Here is an 18,690-nt window from a genome sequence, read left to right as displayed (position 1 = left end):
TGTAGAGCTGCCTTTGTAAGTAGTTCAAAAATTCCAGTTAGTTCAAAATGCAGCAGCCAGATTGGTCTCAGGGGCATTCTGCCTGTTCTTAAACATTTGCACTGACTGCCGATATGTTTCCAGCCCAAGTACAAAGTGCTGGTTATTACCTTTAAAGCCCTTAATGGCTTAGGTTCAGGTTACCTGACAGAGTGCCTTTCTCTACAAGATCCCCACCGCTCATTAAGATCATCAGGAGGGGTCTGTCTTTGGGTGCCACTGGTTCATCTGGTTGCAACCTGGGATCGGGCCTTCTCAGTTGTCGCCCCTGGCTTGTGGAACGCATTCCCCGTGGATATGAGAGGATTATCTTCCTTCAAGGCCTTCAAGAGAGCCTCAAAGATCCGTCTTTTTAGCCTTTCTTTTCATGAAATCTAGTTTTAATATTAATCTGGTGTAAATGGTTTTTTAATTAATTGTTTTATTACGTGTTTGTTATTTTAATGTAAACTGCCCTGAGCCACTTTAGGAAGGGCAGTATAAAAACTGAATAAAATAAATAAAAATCACATGCAGTTGTATTATCCTGCTCCATGTACCTTTCCTGAGAGGCCATCACTATTAAAAGAATATACAGTATTGCTACTAGTGGAAATACTGCAGGGATACACAAGTGATATTCAACACCCTGCAAATACTAAAAGTACACCATTAAAGTAGATCCCCAATCCTGATCTCCTGTCCATCCCCAATTCGATGCTAGCAGATCTTGGCATCGGCAGGATGAAAAACAGCCCCTTTGGTCTTGCCCTCCTAGCAACGCTGGCCTTTTGCCAAAGGTATGCCAAGGATCACCTGGAGGTGGTGGCTTGCTCTCCCATTCAGCATTCTCCATCATCTGCTTAGCAATTCTTTCTGCACTACATTGTTCACGCTTCTGCTGGATCAATTGCTGAAGTTCTGTTTTACAGGTAGTGATACGTAGTTGGTATGTTGAGGGCGATGCTATACTGCTTAAAACTTGTATGGTTGGTTTCCTCGCTTGGACAACTATTCCATCTGCTGCCTGAAAGCCAGAAATCATGTCACACATTCATGTTTAGAAATCGTGTTACAAAGTACAAGAAGATTTCTTAGGGCAAAACTAACTTTTAAGTGAGAAATTCACTCAACTTCATCACACACATTTTACCAAACAAAAATCAAATTTAACATTAAAGTCATGGTTGAGGAACAGCTCTAATGTTTGAGGCACATAATAAATATCCATGATTACTACCAATGCCATCGGGGCGTAGCTAAGGAAGGGGCCAGTGTTTGCACCTCTCCCCGGTAATCCCTCAGAGTGAAGGAGATAACGAAGAAGATAGGGAGGGGTGGAGCTGGGGGGCCCGGCTTCTTTGAACCCATTCGCTCAATTATAGCTACAACCCTGAATGCCATAAACAATGTCAAAAAGTAGCACACTATTGGCAATATCAGCACCTTTGTGAAGAGTGGGTATACTAAACCCAAGTTTTACAATAGTTCTAGCTATTATTTCGTGTAAATGTAGGCATGCTACCTTTCTGCCATAAATAGCATTCAAGACTGCCTAACAACTTATATAAAATAATGTGTCAAAAGCAATTAGCAGCTCTTCCAGTATTAAGGATCAAGAAAATTTTTAAAAATCCTCAGAAATACCTGTGGTGAGGATGACAAAGGAGCACAAATGCCGGCTGAGGACTCTGATTGAAGAGGTTTCCCCGTCTGGATGGCTTCTGGATCAGTCGGTTGGCCATGGCCTTTGCTAATCGGCTGGGGTATGTTAGAAGGTTCCAGAGAGCCAAACATACTTTTCCATTCTTCATTCACATTTGAATCTTGTTTTACATGTTTTCTAGCTAAAAGTCCCAAAAAACAGAATATGATTTATTATAAACACAGAGAGAGTAACTGTGACCTTACAAACATAAGAAGAGACCAAAGCATCCATACTGATTTATAATGGCAAACAAATTTATTAACCTTTCTGTTATAATGGCAAACAATTTTTTAGCCTTTCCTCCAAACCCCCATAGACTCCATAGGGGAGAGGTTAAAAAAATTTTTTTAATTGCCCATTTGCCCATTTCTTTTGTTGGTTGGGTGGTAGGTAGCACCCAGCATGCCCTACCACCTAACCAACTTTGGTGCTCCTAGGAGCTACCCATGGGAAACAATGGGGTGTTTCTAGTTTCCCATTGTTCCCTATGGCCAAAACACTCAAAACGTTTTGAGTTTTGTGTTTCTTTGAAACCAACACTTAAACTGCTGTTTCGACTAATATTTTGGCCATCTGCTTTTTGTTTTGAGCTCGAAACAAGGCAGAAAATCAGTTTCATGCACATCCCTACCAAAGGCTAATTCACAAGTGCCTGTACATTACTTTGTAACCCAGCACTGAGTCACTTTTAGCTGAATGTATGAACTGCTTCCATAGCAAATAATCACCTGATCAAATCAAGTGATTAATCAGTGTGTATTTAACTTTTTAAACACATTTTTTTAACATTTCAAGACATTCCCACCCCCAATATGAAAAGTAAAATGCAAACAGATGTGGAATTTGACACATGCATAGCTAATGATATCTCCCACATGTATAAGCATTTTTAATGCTTCAACATAATGATAAAAAAATCAACAGGATGTGAACTGCAAGACTATACTAACCCCGTTTGTCATCAGACTCTTGCTTCATTTTGACAAGGTCAACTTGTCTCCCAGTGATACCGAGAGCTGCTAAGTCAATCACTCCTTTCTGGGTGCTATCATGAAGATGGCTCTGGTCCACTATGTTGGCCTTTGCTTTATTGGATTTTAACATGAAGTCTTTCAAGGCTAACAGCTTGTCTTCTTCTTCCTCTGTCATCCCCTATCCCAAAGCAAAACAAAATTTATTTATTGAGACAGAGAAAGCACAAAGGAGGATTGCAGGTTTTACACTGCTTGCAACAATTTGATTCATACCAGACAAGGGTGAAAAATATTATATTTACCCATTGCTCTGGAATTGTTCAACTGTAGCTATCACAGTGCATCAGTGCACCATTTTTAAAAATGATCACAGTTGCACGGTGTGTTGTGGATCATCCCAAAACACACACACTTTGGGAAATGAAACTGTGGTAAAAGAGCCCTTACTGAATTAGAAGCAAAAATTAAGAAGTGTGGCTATCAACAGTATCTCCATCAGTAGACATTTTACCTCTTTGCATCCAATAGCATTTTACCCGTTTGCCTCTAAATGAGTGGTAACCACTGGTTCGGTGCCAAACCAGTTCGGACAAGGTCCGAACCAGTTCAGCACCATGGGGAGGGGCGCGGAAAGTGAGATCTTTAAAGAAGAGGAGAGCAGGTCCTTACCCGCTCTCCGCTGCTGCATGCAGCTTCCTGCTGTGATGGCACTGTTCCCAAGAACCTGCATCCGTGCATGTGCGGGTGACATTTACATGGTCAGCATGGTGTTTCTGACCATGCAAATGGTGCCTGCATGGATTCCGTGTGTGTGTTGGCGCTGTGGACAGGTTCTTGGGGGTAGCACCATCACAGCAGGAAGCTGCATGCACCGGCGGAGAGCAGGTAAGGACCTGCTCTCTTCTTTAAAGATCCCACTTGCCGTGGCACTGAACCAGTGCACGGACCTTGGTTCATGCGCATCTCTAGTGGTGACATGGTCTATTGCCTTGCACACTCCATTGCCTCGGTTGGGATCAACTGCATTTGGGCTCCTCCCTGCCCAGGTCCTTTCTCCATGTGACTATTCCACTTGATCATTCTATCAATTATTTAAAACTGTATAATTCATAACAATGAATTTGCTTATTTTCCTCTTCTCCTGTTTCTCACCCCTTTTGTTTCATCAGACTGTCAGCCTGCAGGTAGGGCCCACTGTTGCTGTTAACTTCATGTGTCTTTGAAAGAAGAATAATTAGAAACTAGAATAATCTGGCAACAATGGAATGTATAACAGTGACCCAGGTTTACATCTTTGCTCAGCTACATGGCCATTAGCAAGTAACTATCTCTCAGACAGTCGAAGCTATTTCACAAGGCTGTAGGGAGGGTAAATATATCAATATATAAAGCAAAGTAAGGACTGTAAAGTACTTTGCTAAAGAAATTGTGAGTGTGAGTTGTACTAGCAAGGGACAATACAATTTGCTTTTCTACAAATGGAAGGTTCTCATATAGCCAATTCAACAACAATGCTAAGGGCTACAAGCTTAAACTGAGATTGTTTTAATGAAAGGCGGTATAGAAATTTAACAATAAAATAAATAAATTGGTAACCAAATTTTAATCTCAGATTAAAGAAGGCCCGCCAGATTGACTGAGATTAGAATGCACAGATGTGCCAATTCCTTTCCACATCCACAAAATTTGATGGTAAATAAATTTAAAGGTGGCTTTTCCTTCTGCTTAGTATTCTAAACTAGCAGGTATGTTGCATTTTAAGGTGAAACCATGATGGCTTTCCCCTAGTAATAAGAACGTTAGACAACTGAAACAGTGTTCAATTGAAATAACTCCTATACTTCCTTTGAAGTCTGACTCTCCAATGAACGAACTATGGACTTGTTCATATTTGAAGCCATATTTGCTCTGGTGTGTTGCCATGTCAAATGGTAACTCACTACCCAACGGACCCAAGCCCCCAGTTCACAGGATTAATTCTACTAGATGGCACAACTGGCTTAGAGGGGCAGAGATTAATACAGGTGTGTTGATCCCCACCACAATTATAAGATCTAGACACATCACTGATTGTAAGAGAATCAAAACTCAAGAGTTCATGTCACCTCTGACCTAAGATGAGAAGGTAATAAATCCAATACATTGTGTCTCCTCCACAATTAGCTCTTTGGAAGAGCTTTCTCTGCACGTATCACTTCCCTACTGCACAGAAAAAAGCATGTTTCTGAGCTGACATGAAGACCATTTCACCACACATCTGCAGTCTGTCAAGATCAGCCTTGCCACTTGGCAGGATGATATCTAAACTACCCCAAGGCGAGAGAGCTCACAGTACAGCTGTCTGGTCACCTGAATGGGTTTCCCAATTCCTTTGTATGCAGGTTTTCTAACCTAATTCTTATGCTCTCCCAAGAATGATAGTTTGAACCATAAAAGATACTGTTCTATATTAAAACCCAGTATCAATTAAAAATAGACTAAGAACAGGAATACTCAGGTGAACATACTGGCCGACACCCTAAATTTACTAAAGGAAGTCCTATTGAAATGAGAGTTCTATTGAGCAGTCTTTTAGACTACTCCTCAGCTAGTGAGAAAGTCAGGATGTTAGCCATTGACTGAAAGACCAAAACAATACAAGGCTCATGGGCTCAGTTCATCAGCAATTTTCCTGCATGTCCTGAAATGAAAGCCTGCAAAGGTGGTCTTTCACAACTCTGATTCATTTCAATGGCACAAGAGAAATAACTAGTGCAATGCATGCCACAGCGATATCTAAAGGTGCACAGATGCTAGCACAATATATTCTTCTCCTTGATCTTGGATTCTAGAACTACCAAGATACCATAAGTAAATTACTTGAGAAAGAAGCTTCTTTAGCAGCTGTGCAATTGCTGGATCTTCAGGGGGTGGGCAGTCTGGAAGAGTCCCATTCCTTTTCTTTTGACGAAGGTGCAGAGTTCTGAACAGGCTTCCTATATCCTTTGATCGTAGAGCATAATCAAATATGGAGCGGCTTACAGGCTCTTTGAGAACACTCAGCAGGACTATTTCTTTATCTATCTGTAATTCAGATAGGAATTACAGGAAACAAGGAAGTAATCAGATAACCATAGAAACACGAATTAGAAACGTTATGGAGAGAAATCAGTTCACCATGTTCACAGAGGTCTAGTTACTAATCTTGGTGGCAGGTCTGGAAAGACATGGGCTTCCAGAAGTGCTATTAAGCTTTGAGAACAGACCAATTATAACTTTAAGAACCATATTTACTTCTCCCCAGTGAGAAAAAAGCAGCTTTAAAATCGTTATTTTATAACCCTGCTTATCCTATATATGGAACTTCTTTATGCAAAGTGCTGTACAATTGTTGCTGTGTTGCCTATACAACAGTTCTATTATTCCTGTTTAACAAATAAAAAACTGAAGCTAAGAGCCAATTATAACTTGGCCCAGGACTTGCTTGAACTTTCTTGGCTGTTTCTAATAAAATGTCCCTTACATGCTGCAATTCTAAATGAGTAAACAGGACAGATGCTGCCAACCGATTACCTGTATTATTGGCTGAGTGATAAACGGGTGGAGGTAAGGCATGAGTTTGCAATAAACATCAGCAATATTCAAATGTTGTGCTACAACAGTTATGAACCCAACAGCTCCATAGCGTATCCAGAGATTAGGATGGCACAGGAATGGTGCTGGGAGGAAAGAAATGGTTTTGTTTTTAGAGAGAGGATTTTCAAGTTGCAATAGATATCATTGCACATGTAGAGAAATCAAGTTAAGAGATAGGACCTACATGAGTTCAGACAAACAAATTTCAACTCAAACTAAAAAAAATAATAATCCAACATAAAAGAATAAAGCATCAACCTATTTAAGATCCCTTCGCATCCCTTCTCTTGTAGCAGAGAACTATACTACATAGGAAGCTGCTATATACCAAGTCAGACCATAGGTCCATCTAGCTCAGTATTGTCTACCAAGACTGGCAGTGGCTTCTCCAAGGTTACAGGCAGGAGTCTAGCTCAGCCCTTTCTGTACATGCTAAGCAGGGAACCTGGAACCTTCCGCATGCAAGCATGCAGCACGCAGGCTGAAGGGAACAGCGCCGCAGCTGCATGCAATCTTTGGGAGAGCGAGTGCCGTGACTGGAAAAGTGGTGGGGCAGCGGCAGAGCAGGTAAATTAAATTCTTCCTAAGGAAACCACTCCGCTCCCCCCACAGCTGCTTGAGCCTGTTCAGGCATATCCCTATCAGCGTTCCCTCTAATTTTTTTCATCTGACCACAGAATGAGTTTTGTTCTGGGCAGCAGTATCAAGGCAGTGTGCGCCCACATGTATTTTATTTATTATTTATTCGATTGCTATACCGCCCTTCCAAAAATGGCTCAGGGCAGTTTACACAGAGAAATAATAAATAAATAAGATGGATCCCTGTCCCCAAAGGGCTCACAGTCTAAAAAGAAACATAGGAACACAGGAAACTGCCATATCCTGAGTCAGACCATTGGTCTATCTAGCTCAGTATTGTCTTCACAGACTGGTAGCGGCTTCTCCAAGGTTGCAGGCAGGAATCTCTCTCAGCCCTATCTTGGAGAAGCCAGGGAGGGAATAAGATAGACACCAGCAACAGTCACTTGAGGTACTGTGCTGGGGGTGGGTAGGGCCAGTTACTCTCCCCCTGCTAAATAAAAGAGAATCACCATGTTAAAGTGTGCCTCTTTGCCAAGTTAGCAGGGGTTCTATATTATGTATACTGAATACATAATGTAGTCAGAATGAGGCCTTTCTGATTCAATTTGAGCGGGACCTAAAATTAACTAAGTGGACATCAAAAGTGTTAACACAGTTACTTGAAAATGGCATACTGCATTATGGGCATTACTTGAGTAAACATGCACAGAACTGGACTGTCAATCAACAGACACTGATTGACAAAAGGAAGTTAAAGCCATTGTGATTTAACTGAGTAAAGTTGTATGCCTAGCTCCAATGGTAGTAAAAAAAAAACTACACAACTACGGTACAAACAGTACTATACTGCTTCCAAGAAAGCTGGCTTACCAATATCACAGGCAAATTCATAGATATGTGGTTTCTGCAAAAGCCCTAACTGGCACATACAGGTAAGGGCACTGAGGGCTTTGTATATGACAAATTCTTCAGCATCAGAGAGCCCTTGCTGGAGCAGAGGCTTTAGGATTGAAGAGCTTTGCCAGCCAACATAAGCAGCAACACCTGGAATCCATGGAAAATAAAACACATTAGGATCTCTAAAGCAAACCAAGTAGGTACCATCAACACTAATGACAAGGTCAACTCACATTCTGAAAAAATGCCTAAGAAACAGGACAAGCAAGAAAATACTTAATAAGTAGGCCACAGCCCCAGCTTCTTTTATTTAACATATATAACATCTGTTGCTGTAAGATGATATAATAGTCAATAGTGGCAGATATGCTTTATGGAAACCACATTCATGATGGATGTCTATGTACTGCTATTAGCCACAAGAGCTAAGAATGGAACTTTACTGTATCTGTGACTACCATCTCCACATGCTGGAAATGGCATATGACTACCTCCATCATGTCTTGCTTGCAAGCTTTCTCGGGGCATCTGACTGGCCACTATTGGAGACAGAGTGCTGGACTAGATGGACAGTAGGAATAGCTCTGCTGGGTCTATGTGTTTATGGTGGACACTCAAACACAGAATGATTTATCAGATCTGACAGTTTTAAGGAGCAGGCTTATTCCTTAACTAGTATTTTTAAGCCCGTTAAAATAACGGGCGCTAGTACCTTTTTTTGTTTATTCCTTCTCCCTCTCTCTTGCCCTCCTTTCCTTCCTTTTTTTTCTCTCTCTCTCTTTCATTCCTTCCTTTTCTCTCCCTCTTCCACTCTTTCCTTTCCTTACTTTCTTCTCTCTCCCTCTCCCTCTCCTTCCTTTCCTTCCTTTCTTCCACCTCTTCTCACTCCCATCTTTCTGTTTTCTTTCTCTTTTCCTCTTTTTTTTCTTTAACGGGCTCGCTCTTTGGGGCTAGCTGCTCCTCCCGCCCTTCTGTTTTTTTTGTCCTTCTCCCTCACTCCTTTCTCCTTTTTCTTCCTTCCTTACTTCATTACTTATCTCTTTCTTTCTTTCCCTCCCTCCCTCCTTGTTTCTTTTGTCCTTTTCCCTCCCTTCTCTCTCTTTTCTCTCCTTCCTTCTTTCCATCTTTCTATTGTCCTGTCTCCCTCTCTCCCTCCCTCCTTCCTCTCTCTCTCTCTCTCTCTCTGCCTTCCTCCCTCGGTCCTCCCGATCCCCACCCGATCCCCCTGCTGCCGTCTCTGCCTTCTCCGTAGTCCGTTCTGCGCCCGCCGTTTTTCTCCTCTCTGTGGTCGGCGCTAGAAGGAGGAGGAGCCCACCCGGGAGTAGCTCTCTCTCGGAGCCGCCCGCTTCCTCCTTTTGGGCGCGCTTTTAGCTCCTCCGGCCGTTGCCTGCTCCCGGGACCTCCATGGCCGGCCGTGGTGGGTTCCCTCTCTCCCCGCCGCCCACTTCCTCCTCCCACGCCGCCGCCCATCATTACCCCGCCGGTCCTCTTTCCCCCACCCGGCTTCGCCTCCCATTCTCTCCGTCTCTGGCGGGGCCGAGTGTGGCCGCCGCTGCCAGTGGGCCCAGTCCGCTGCCAGTGGGCCCAGTCCGCTGCCAGCGGGCCGGGCCCAGTCCGCTGCCAGCGGGCCAGGCCCAGTCCTCTCCCCTCCGCCGCCATTGGCCCCAGTCGCCCTGCAGCGGCCGCCGCTGCCAGAGGCCGCCAGCAGGCTCAGTTCCCCCGCCGCCAGCGGGCCCAGTCTCGCCGCCGCTCGGCCGTACCCGCCGCTGCCGCCTCTGTCCTCCCCGATCCCAGCTTCTCCCTCCCCGTAGTTCCTTCTTGGCCCACTGCTCCCTCAACATGGCCGCCGTGTCCCTGCGGCCGTACCTTTCTCGGACGGCCGAGAAAGAACGAGAACAGCCGAGAAAGACACGGGCAGGGACACGGGATCACGCTTTAGCTCTTTATTATAGAGGACTACTTAGATGCAGGACATGATTCATTTATAGAGCTTAAAACCCCTTAAATGATAAACTTAATACAATGAAAAGAAGTTGTGTGTTGTCAAGTACATACCCACTATGCTATCAAAGAAGGCTCCCCGTAGATGCCAATCATTCTTATCATTGAGGAAAGTGATCATATGGGACAGGAGAACATCATTGGCTTTTTGACGTCCAAAAAAGACACAGAGGCGTGTGATTCCATTTTCCATCAGAGTTTGTTTCACAATGTTTTCTGGGTCACTCAGCAGAGTGACAACTTTCTGCTGAACCATTTCATGCAAGGCCTGAAGCTCTGCAAGAGTATCACAGAAACTGAGTCAAGAAGAACAAGTGTGTATGTCCATCAAACATATCCTTATAGTTAGTTGTGGGTGGCCAAACTATATCACATGCAGCAGAAGTCTGCAGTGCATCTGGACAGGAAAAGATGGACACATTAGCTTAGCGATGACACAGAATGAGCCTACACCCTAGGCTGTCTCTTCAGTGTTGCATACATGAACAGAACCATTGCCAGTTCCGTGCACATCCCTACCTGCCACTAATATTGGCAAGTAGGAACCCAAGACTACCTGATCACCTTGAAATTACTCAGTGCCTCTTGCATCTTGTGATACACAGAGCTCAGACTCCAAATTACAGAAGGCAGGGGTCAAGGGACAGCAGACACAAGAGGAGAAAAAGCATGAGCTGGACCACCATGAAAGAGGTGGGAGAAATGATTTGCTGATTTGAAAAGGAGCTTCCATTCAGCTCAGAACTTTTATGGGTAGCAGAATCTTGCCATGTCCAGAATCTCACAAGCAATCTTGGATTAAGATACAGAAGATGTACAACATTAAAACAAAAGATGATAACCAGCCAAAAAGTGTATTTGCATAGCAATAGAATACCTGATTGGAACAGTTTTTAAAAAGTGAAAGGTACATCACCAGTGTCGTAATTTTCACTAGGGTGTGATGCATCATCCATTTCTTCACTGTTTGGATCATTTTCCATGTTCAAGTTTTTTAACTGAACAAGTTCTAGGAATCTCAGGGCAGTTTCAGCTAACAGTGCTATGTTCTCTGCAAAGAATAAAAAAAATAGATTGTGTTGAAATATTTCGAGAACTTCTTTACAGCCATAACATCAGCGATAACCAAGCACAGTGGATATGTGCTTGAAATGTGAAAAAACAAACATCTCGTACTGGCTTAACCCAAGCCAAAGAAATCCAGGTCAAACCACGTCTTGCAACTCTTCTGGATTTAGACTTTGTAGAATTCCTCGCTTTAGAAATTTGCCAGTGTTGGGGAAGCCACACCAAGAACACCTTTTTACATGTCTAGGCCACATGCACCTGGTCGCCACCATCTTGTATGTGTTGTAAGAGCACCTGGATGGCCACCTCTGGAAACCAAATGCTGGGCTAAACAGGTGTTATTTAGTTCCAGCAAGGCAATTCTCATTCTTATGTCACAAACATAAGAGGGCACATGCTTGATGTTTTTGTTTGATTAAAGATCGCAACGGGACAAGGGTAGGCAGGACCCAAACAAATATGTTCTTGCTGTTGAAATTCTGGAATATGGACAATTTCTAGTTCTGTGTGCTCTCTGTCAACTTTTAACTCAAGAAAAATCAAATCCAGCACCATATCATATTCAGTATTTTCATAGTGCTTTTTAAGAATACAAACCACTTCATATGCATTATCTGCTTGTAATCCATACAACAATCCTATAAGTAAATATTCTCTCCCAGTTGATGCTGTGAAGCTGAGAGGGAGTGGCTTGCCTAAATCAACCTAGTGAGTTTATGGCAGGGGTGATCCAGGAAGTCCTGATGCGCAGTTCAGTCTCTTAACCACTATACTACAGCAACTCTCCAAATCTATATTTGGATACACTTAACGGTCATCTTTTATTACATCTGATTTGTATCCTGGTTTTTGCAATGGCCCCGAAGAGGCTTACAATGTAGTTAGAACAGAAGTTACAAATCGCCATAGGACAACAAAAATAGTTCAAACACAGTAAGAAAAGATCAGAAGCAACAATGCCCCAGTTTCATTTAATCCTCAAAGTCCAATGGAACAGACAAGCTTTTGCCAGATACAGGAAGAGCACAAAGGATGATACTACACAAGCCTCCAGGGGGTGAATATAACTTATTTTATGTTTTTGAAGAGAAATTCAAATGACTTCAAACAGCCATTCAAACTTGCCCTGTTACACACGGACACACACCAATAGCTTACCAGCATATGCTAGTCGGACAATGGTAGCTTCATCTTGGGCCAAGTGCGCTATACCTGGCAGGATGTACTCTGGGTAAATATTGATATCATTGCGTGGTACCTCCTTGACAAGAGCAAGGACTTTAGTTAGCGTCCTAACGGCTTCCGCCCTCACTCTTGGCACAGAGTCATTGCTGAAATGCAAAAGATAAGGCGTGATACGATCCAGGAGGATTTCCACGCTTAACCTGGGTGCCAACTGGAGAATCAGTTCCAAGGCAGCCAGCTTTGAATCACAGTATTTGAGAGTTTGTAGGCATGAAGTAATCACAGACACCAAAATGACCAGACCATTTTCCTTCGTCTCTCCCTCTGCTTTTTCTGTTTGGTCATGACCACACAGATTGTGAATGATATTCTCCAGATCTTTACGTATGACAAGGATGCGCTCATCTGCCGATACAAAGGTTTCCTTGGCAAACTGAGCCATATAAGGCTGAAGAAAAGTGTAGAATATTTCAGGAAATGCATTGTTACGTTGTTGTTTCAAGTAGTCTTCAGCTGCTAAACGTTTTTCTGGGTCGCAGTGGATCATTTGAGTTACCTTAGGACAGAAGGGAGCAAAAAGAACAGAGTGAAGGAGAAAAATGAGAATGCAAAGTAACTTATTAAGCCAGTCTGAAAATTGCACTGCAAAGACATTAGATTTGTTTACCAGTTCTCTGATACTACGATCTTCAATTTTGTTCAGCACTTGTTCCGGGGCAAAGAGGCCATTCCTATATGCCAAAAGCTGTGACAAGTCAAAGAGAGGTACACCTTCAGTAAAGAGCTCAGCTATTACGCAGCCTGGAAAATACAAAACAAATGGCTGAGAATGATGAATCTCTTATCTTGAGCACACATAACCAAAATCAACCATATTATAAAACAGAATAAAATATAGGAGCTTAACAGATATGGGTTCAGTTTAATTAGCACGGGGTGTGACAGATGTGACTTTAGACAAAGCAACATAACTTTATTTTTTATCATGAAAAATTGTTCTCCACTCCTTGCCCCCATCTGAAGAAACTTTGATAAATACAGGGATTTAAAACCAAGACTTCTCCATGTCTAGGGGCCAACTTTCACACACAGGGTAGTCAAGCTTTGCAGCTTGTGTTACTCTACTTCAGACTGTTGATGAGGGTATTGCATGTTTGAATGCTCATTTGAAAAAAACACTCTGCACATAGAGAAGCAGCATGTCAGGGAGATGGCTCAGCTAGAATCTTTGTTTTTTACATGTAGTAAGTTTATATGTGAGGGAGCCTCCAACCATATGACCCTCCCTCTCACCTGAAGTGGACACAAAATTATCCTGGTCAGGCTAGCCTGACTCGAAGACTGAAATCTTCTGACAAGACAGACATTTATTTGATGGAATTCAAGACAGAAGAAAGAGAAGCCACTTTCTCCCACCCCATAGTTCAGGCTTAACTCCTCAGTGGGCCATCTACCTGTTGCAATGTAGAACCAGAATCCTTTCCCGCAGCCAGGCAAGCAAAAGGGAGATGATTAGTGAAGACTTCAGTCTGAAGTGTAGCATAACAAGTTCTTCCTTAACCTTGTAGCTCTTAAAGAACCCCCCACAAACCCATCCAAATATAAGGAGTGAGGGGTGAGAACCATATCCTTTTCCTTTAGTATCCAAAGAATCTTGGAAGTAGTGATCTCCACCAATAAGAGGTAGTGCAAGCAAAAAGCCCGCAACTGGAGATTGCATTCCATTGCCCAGTGTGATCAGTAATAATGAACACAATTTGACCAAAGTTCCACACAGCCCCAAGTTTGTGGATTGGGTACGGGCACATGCAGCGCTTGTTTGCATGCACATTTCTTCCAATTGCAATGGAAATGTTCAACACCCCTATGAGCTAGCTCATCATTGCCACCTGACAACATCTGGAGCACAATCACCCACATCATTCTCTGGCAACTGGAGAAGAAAAATGTGCCACCAAGTAGAGTCAAGAAGGTTAAATAAGGTGTTCCTCTCAATACATATTGGAGATCCTGCCTGTTTTCATCAGTTAATTAAGGCATAAGCAAACACCATTGCTTGCCTAAGGCAAAGTAACCAAAGACTGCCCAACAACCAAGCTCACAGTGCTTATATGAAACCACAATTTTCCCATTTGAGCAAGCTGTCTGGTAAGGATGCACATGGAACCCCGGCTGGGTGGTTTGAAGGCAGCGGGGGTGCAGTCTTAAAGGGAGGGGAAGTGTGCACTCACCCCTCCTGCCACTTTCCTCCCGCCAGTGCTCGTTGCTGTTAAAAGCCTTCGGGGCGGCAGCATATGTCCCTGCCGCCCCGTTGCCCTCCTTGGCCGGAAGTACCAGGCACATGCGCGCCCATCACATGCGTGTGCATGGCAGACAGGTGCACACACACACGATGGGCGCACATGCTCCTGGTACTTCTGGCCACTTCTGGCCGAAGAGGGCAATGGGGTGACAGGGACGTATGCTGCTGCCCCAAAGGCTTTTAACAGCAATGAGTGCTGGCGGGGGGGAAGTAGCAGGAGGAGTAAGTGCACCCTCCCCACCCTTAAAGTGCTCCCCTGTCGAACTTTGAACTGGCCCCATGTTTGAACCTGTTTGGAGGCCCGTAAAAGGGCCTCCGAACAGATTCGTGAACATCCCTACTGTCTGATCTCCATATAAAAAGTAAACAATGAGAAGGCACTGAACCCCATATTTGTGGATCATGATTAAGACATGTCAGTCTTAATGTGAGTGTATTTCTACCATCTATGTATTTAGAGCTGCTTCACATCACCAATCTTCCCACTGCGGCCTGCGGGAGACCCATTGGAAAATCTGTATGGATCCAAATGGGGAAGACTGAGAATAGCTTGATTTAGATGTCACTCAGAGCTAGGACTGAATCCAGTTACTGTATGATGTCCCCACCTAGGGTACATATGCTCCCCTCTTCCCCTTGTGTGTGTGTGAAAGAGGAAGGATTCTACATCTGAACCTGTCTTAGAACAAGCCAGGACCTGCTGTGATGTCTGAACCAGGCGATCATAACTTAAATGTTTACAAACATACATCTGAAGGTTGGTTTGTATCCCAGCTTCATTTACTGTTTTATTTACAAACTCTGGCTAGAATAAGCCAGGATCAGAAGCAGAATTCTTTCTCCGCTCATGCACGAAGGGGAGGGGAGAGCATGCATGCCCAAGGGGATGGGATATCACCTCCAAAGAATCAGAATTCTGACCTGACTCCATGTGACATCTGAACTAGGCCTCTGTGAAATCAGCTTTCAGACAGCTAGCAAGTTAGGCTAGTATGAATAATGAAATGCTACTTTTATTAAATATATATAGGACTCAAGACTAATTACATGTTCATAAATACCATATAGCATAACCTTACGGGGACTGCACCATTTTAGAATAAAGATGGTGGAATTGTTCCCCATATAAAAGAACTGCCTACATGCGGAAAGATAAGATATAAGGGAGAAATATATAGAGTACTTTATTTTACTTGCTACTTTCTATTTTTACTTGCTATTTTCCACACAAAGAAGCATCCAAACATAATATCTGCTCCTGTACATTCTAAAAGTGTGCATCTCTCTTGTGACTCTATGACATACCACACAATTTGGAAATATATAATTTGGCTGAGGGCTCATGTGGGAGACAGCTAGACATTATACTTCATTGATCATATCACAGAATGGCCTGGGGATTCACGGGTGATTGTAATTTTCTTCTAGTACAGGGCAATGTTCCCTCTAACTGATTCTCAGATGTTGTTGACTACAACTCCCAGAATCCCCAAGCAAAAGCCATTGTAGCTGGGGATTCTGGGAGCTGTAGTCAACAACATCTGGGAATCCCTGTTAGAGGGAACACTGATACTGGGCAGGCAGCCTTGGCTCTCCAGATGTTGAACTATACTTCCCATCATCCCCAACCAAAATTTACTCTTCTGGAAATGATGGTATTTCAATAGTAGCTGGAGAGCCAAGGTTGCTTACCCCTGATCTAGCATTAGGGAAATGGCCTGTGAATAAAGTACTCTGGAATGAAACATCCATAATTTCCATACGGGTTGTGTACAGATGTTGAAGAAAGATGGTTGCAGCTGATTCCAAGGGAGCTCAGTTATAATGTACAAACAAATCTCTAAAAGGTTTCTCTTCTGCCCCAAATCCAAGAGCAACACTTTTTAAGATTAATACTCAAAAGCTGAAATTTTCAGCACCCATTTTTTTGCATTCGGATAATCATACATAGATCATACACGGTCTCCAGTTGATCATTCCAAGTACAGTACCTGCGGAAAATATGTCCATTGCACGTTTCAATTCTCCCCTGCTTCGTTGATTACTGTTGGCCAAGTCCACCAGCGGAGTGGAAGGATCTCTCATATTCTCCAGTTCTGTGGCAAACATGCTGCCATCAACAAAACGCTCTGGAGCAATGTAACAAGTCCTCCTTCGCGATGTATCAAAGAAATAATTGAAGTCAGCAGGGTTGTCTTCAGGGAGGTAGGTCGGTTTAAAACTTGCAAAATCTGTTAGGAGGACCCAGTTCCAGCTGGTGACCATGACGTTTTCAGTTTTGATGTCTCCATGGCGGACTCCAGATCTGTGCGCTTGGTCCACGGCAGTCAAGATTTGGAAGGCTATCCACCTCTTCTCAATATTGTTTAGGAATGGCCGAGTACTAATGCGGTCATAGAGATTATCCCGTACATACTGCCTGAAGAGCATGGCCGCTTTTTCAGACAATGTGGCCTTCTGAAAGGGAAGGCAGTTCTGTGCAGAATGCAACCTTATTTTCAGTTCTTCCAGTTCCTGCTTGTAACTAGTTAAGGGCAACGTTGGATCTTGAATGGCAAACACCTTTACAACCACCAGGCCTTCTCTGTGCTTGGCTCGAGCAACTTTGAAAAAACGAGTACTGCCCAGGCTTTTGTCATATTCAAAGTCATGTATATCGGAGAAATAGCTGTCCACAGAAAGGATCTGAGAGGGGGCAATACCAGCCAGCTGATTCCCCATAGCAGCACCTTTGCTTCTATGTCACAACTCCACCTAAAACACAATTTAAACAGTTATTTATTTATCTTGACTGCATTGCTCTTTTATTTACATATATTTATATTTGAGTACCATTCATCTTAAGACCCCTCTTATTGAAAAATTCAATAAAAACATTAAAACAGAACAAATGCTGCTAAAACTTTAAAATGGCAAGGGCTCATTTTGGCTCATTGGTCAAAAGTATGAATAAAAAAGGGCAGTCTTCACTTTTCAAAGTATCAACATGTTGCTTACTAATGACACACAATGAAACATTTCATTTCAAGCTACACAAAATGCTATCAAATGTGGCTCTTGATAAAGAGCAGCTATCAGTTTATGAATCCCTTGTTATTTTATCAATACTACCAGACTGAGCCCATCTTTGTACTAATGTGATTTCAAATACTGATTTTAAAAACTAGATTTTTTTACCCCAAGGGAACTCGTACACAGCCCAGAAGACAAATCCCATCTCATAAGACTATTTTGCATAAGCTCCTAGTTGTGGCCCGTTAGCCTCAAGTTTATTTATAGATGTCAACAATTAAGCAATAAAAATAGACCATGATTCCACAGTGATTATAAAAGCCCATTTAATCTCTATCTTTAAGGAAGAAAGTAATTTCCATTAATGGGGACGGGCTTTTTGGTAGGCCTTCAATTTTTACACCACTGCTAGTGCCAAAAGACAAAAACAAAATTAGAATCATTGCCACTGTACACATTATGATAATTGATTGGCCTTAAATTATCCCCTATACTAGGCTGAATTTCTATGATAATAAAACACTGACTTTAAAAGAAATATTCTGGTTAATCACCAAGTACCACTTGGCTCCTTCAATAAGTGGCCATCCTTGAAACTGAGAACTCCCTCTCTTTTTACACAATGCCACAAGGTTCTGATGTTTTCATCTGCGCTGTCCAACTAAAATCAGTAGGACTACATGCCACAAGTAGGTTCACAGAACTAAAACTTACGAATGCTACAACCAAAATCCTACCTGCATTGAGTCACAAAACTAAGCAAGCTCAATGGGTTTATAAAGCCACTCCTTCAGGCACTGAAATGCCTCCATCATTTCTGCACATCAAAGTAGCTGCATGAACTCTCACTCACTAGTTTTCAAAGGCTTTTCGAGAATGGGGGAAACAAAAAGTATGGGAGGCCTCCAACACAAGTGATACAGTATACAGAAAATGCAATAACCAGTTTCACTCAGATACAAATCCTGCACTGGATCGAATGTATTTATCATTTTCTTGGCCAATTTCTATCCTGCCTTTGCTCTCTAAGGCAGTTTACATATGTCATAAAACTGCTGGGGGTGGGGTGGGGAGATAAACTTCTCTTCTTTCTTGCAAAAAATCCATACATGACTGAAAAACAGTTCTCGCTTGCTTTCTGCCCCGACACTGCATCCTTTGCGATTGCGACTGTCGTCATTCTGGACTGAAAGGGTGTGTGTTTGGAGGCCCACTTCTCCCATTTCAAAATGTGAGGCACAGCGCGAGTATACCGTGTGCGGCGTCACACATTTATTCTGCAGCATGCCCCTACTGCAAAGATTCAGCACCAGCTGCGTGCAATCTGC

At 42.9% G+C, this 18,690-nt stretch overlaps 1 protein-coding gene across 4 annotated transcripts in view; it reads right to left on the bottom strand.

Moving 5' to 3' along the window:
* The window catches only part of PIK3R4 (phosphoinositide-3-kinase regulatory subunit 4), a 31,613-nt gene that overhangs the window by 11,850 nt on the left and 1,073 nt on the right, over positions 1-18,690 (bottom strand). For 3 of the 4 annotated variants that reach the window (XM_053265382.1, XM_053265384.1, XM_053265381.1), the window contains exons 2-13: positions 16,342-17,104; positions 13,503-13,526; positions 12,716-12,849; positions 12,022-12,604; positions 10,712-10,846; positions 9,850-10,071; positions 7,768-7,941; positions 6,253-6,398; positions 5,560-5,763; positions 2,677-2,878; positions 1,666-1,865; positions 835-1,045 (exon numbers count right to left, since the gene is read on the bottom strand). In XM_053265382.1, coding sequence (XP_053121357.1) covers positions 835-1,045; positions 1,666-1,865; positions 2,677-2,878; positions 5,560-5,763; positions 6,253-6,398; positions 7,768-7,941; positions 9,850-10,071; positions 10,712-10,846; positions 12,022-12,604; positions 12,716-12,849; positions 13,503-13,526; positions 16,342-17,071 — 2,965 coding nt within the window. In that variant the 5' untranslated portion in view covers positions 17,072-17,104. The remainder of the gene's footprint in view (positions 1-834; positions 1,046-1,665; positions 1,866-2,676; positions 2,879-5,559; positions 5,764-6,252; positions 6,399-7,767; positions 7,942-9,849; positions 10,072-10,711; positions 10,847-12,021; positions 12,605-12,715; positions 12,850-13,502; positions 13,527-16,341; positions 17,105-18,690) is intronic. The other variant, XM_053265383.1, reaches the window with a different exon arrangement.

This window comes from Hemicordylus capensis, chromosome 6, assembly GCF_027244095.1.
Source record: "Hemicordylus capensis ecotype Gifberg chromosome 6, rHemCap1.1.pri, whole genome shotgun sequence".
NCBI classification, from domain to species: domain Eukaryota; kingdom Metazoa; phylum Chordata; class Lepidosauria; order Squamata; family Cordylidae; genus Hemicordylus; species Hemicordylus capensis.
This window is presented reverse-complemented; position numbering and strand designations above follow the sequence as displayed.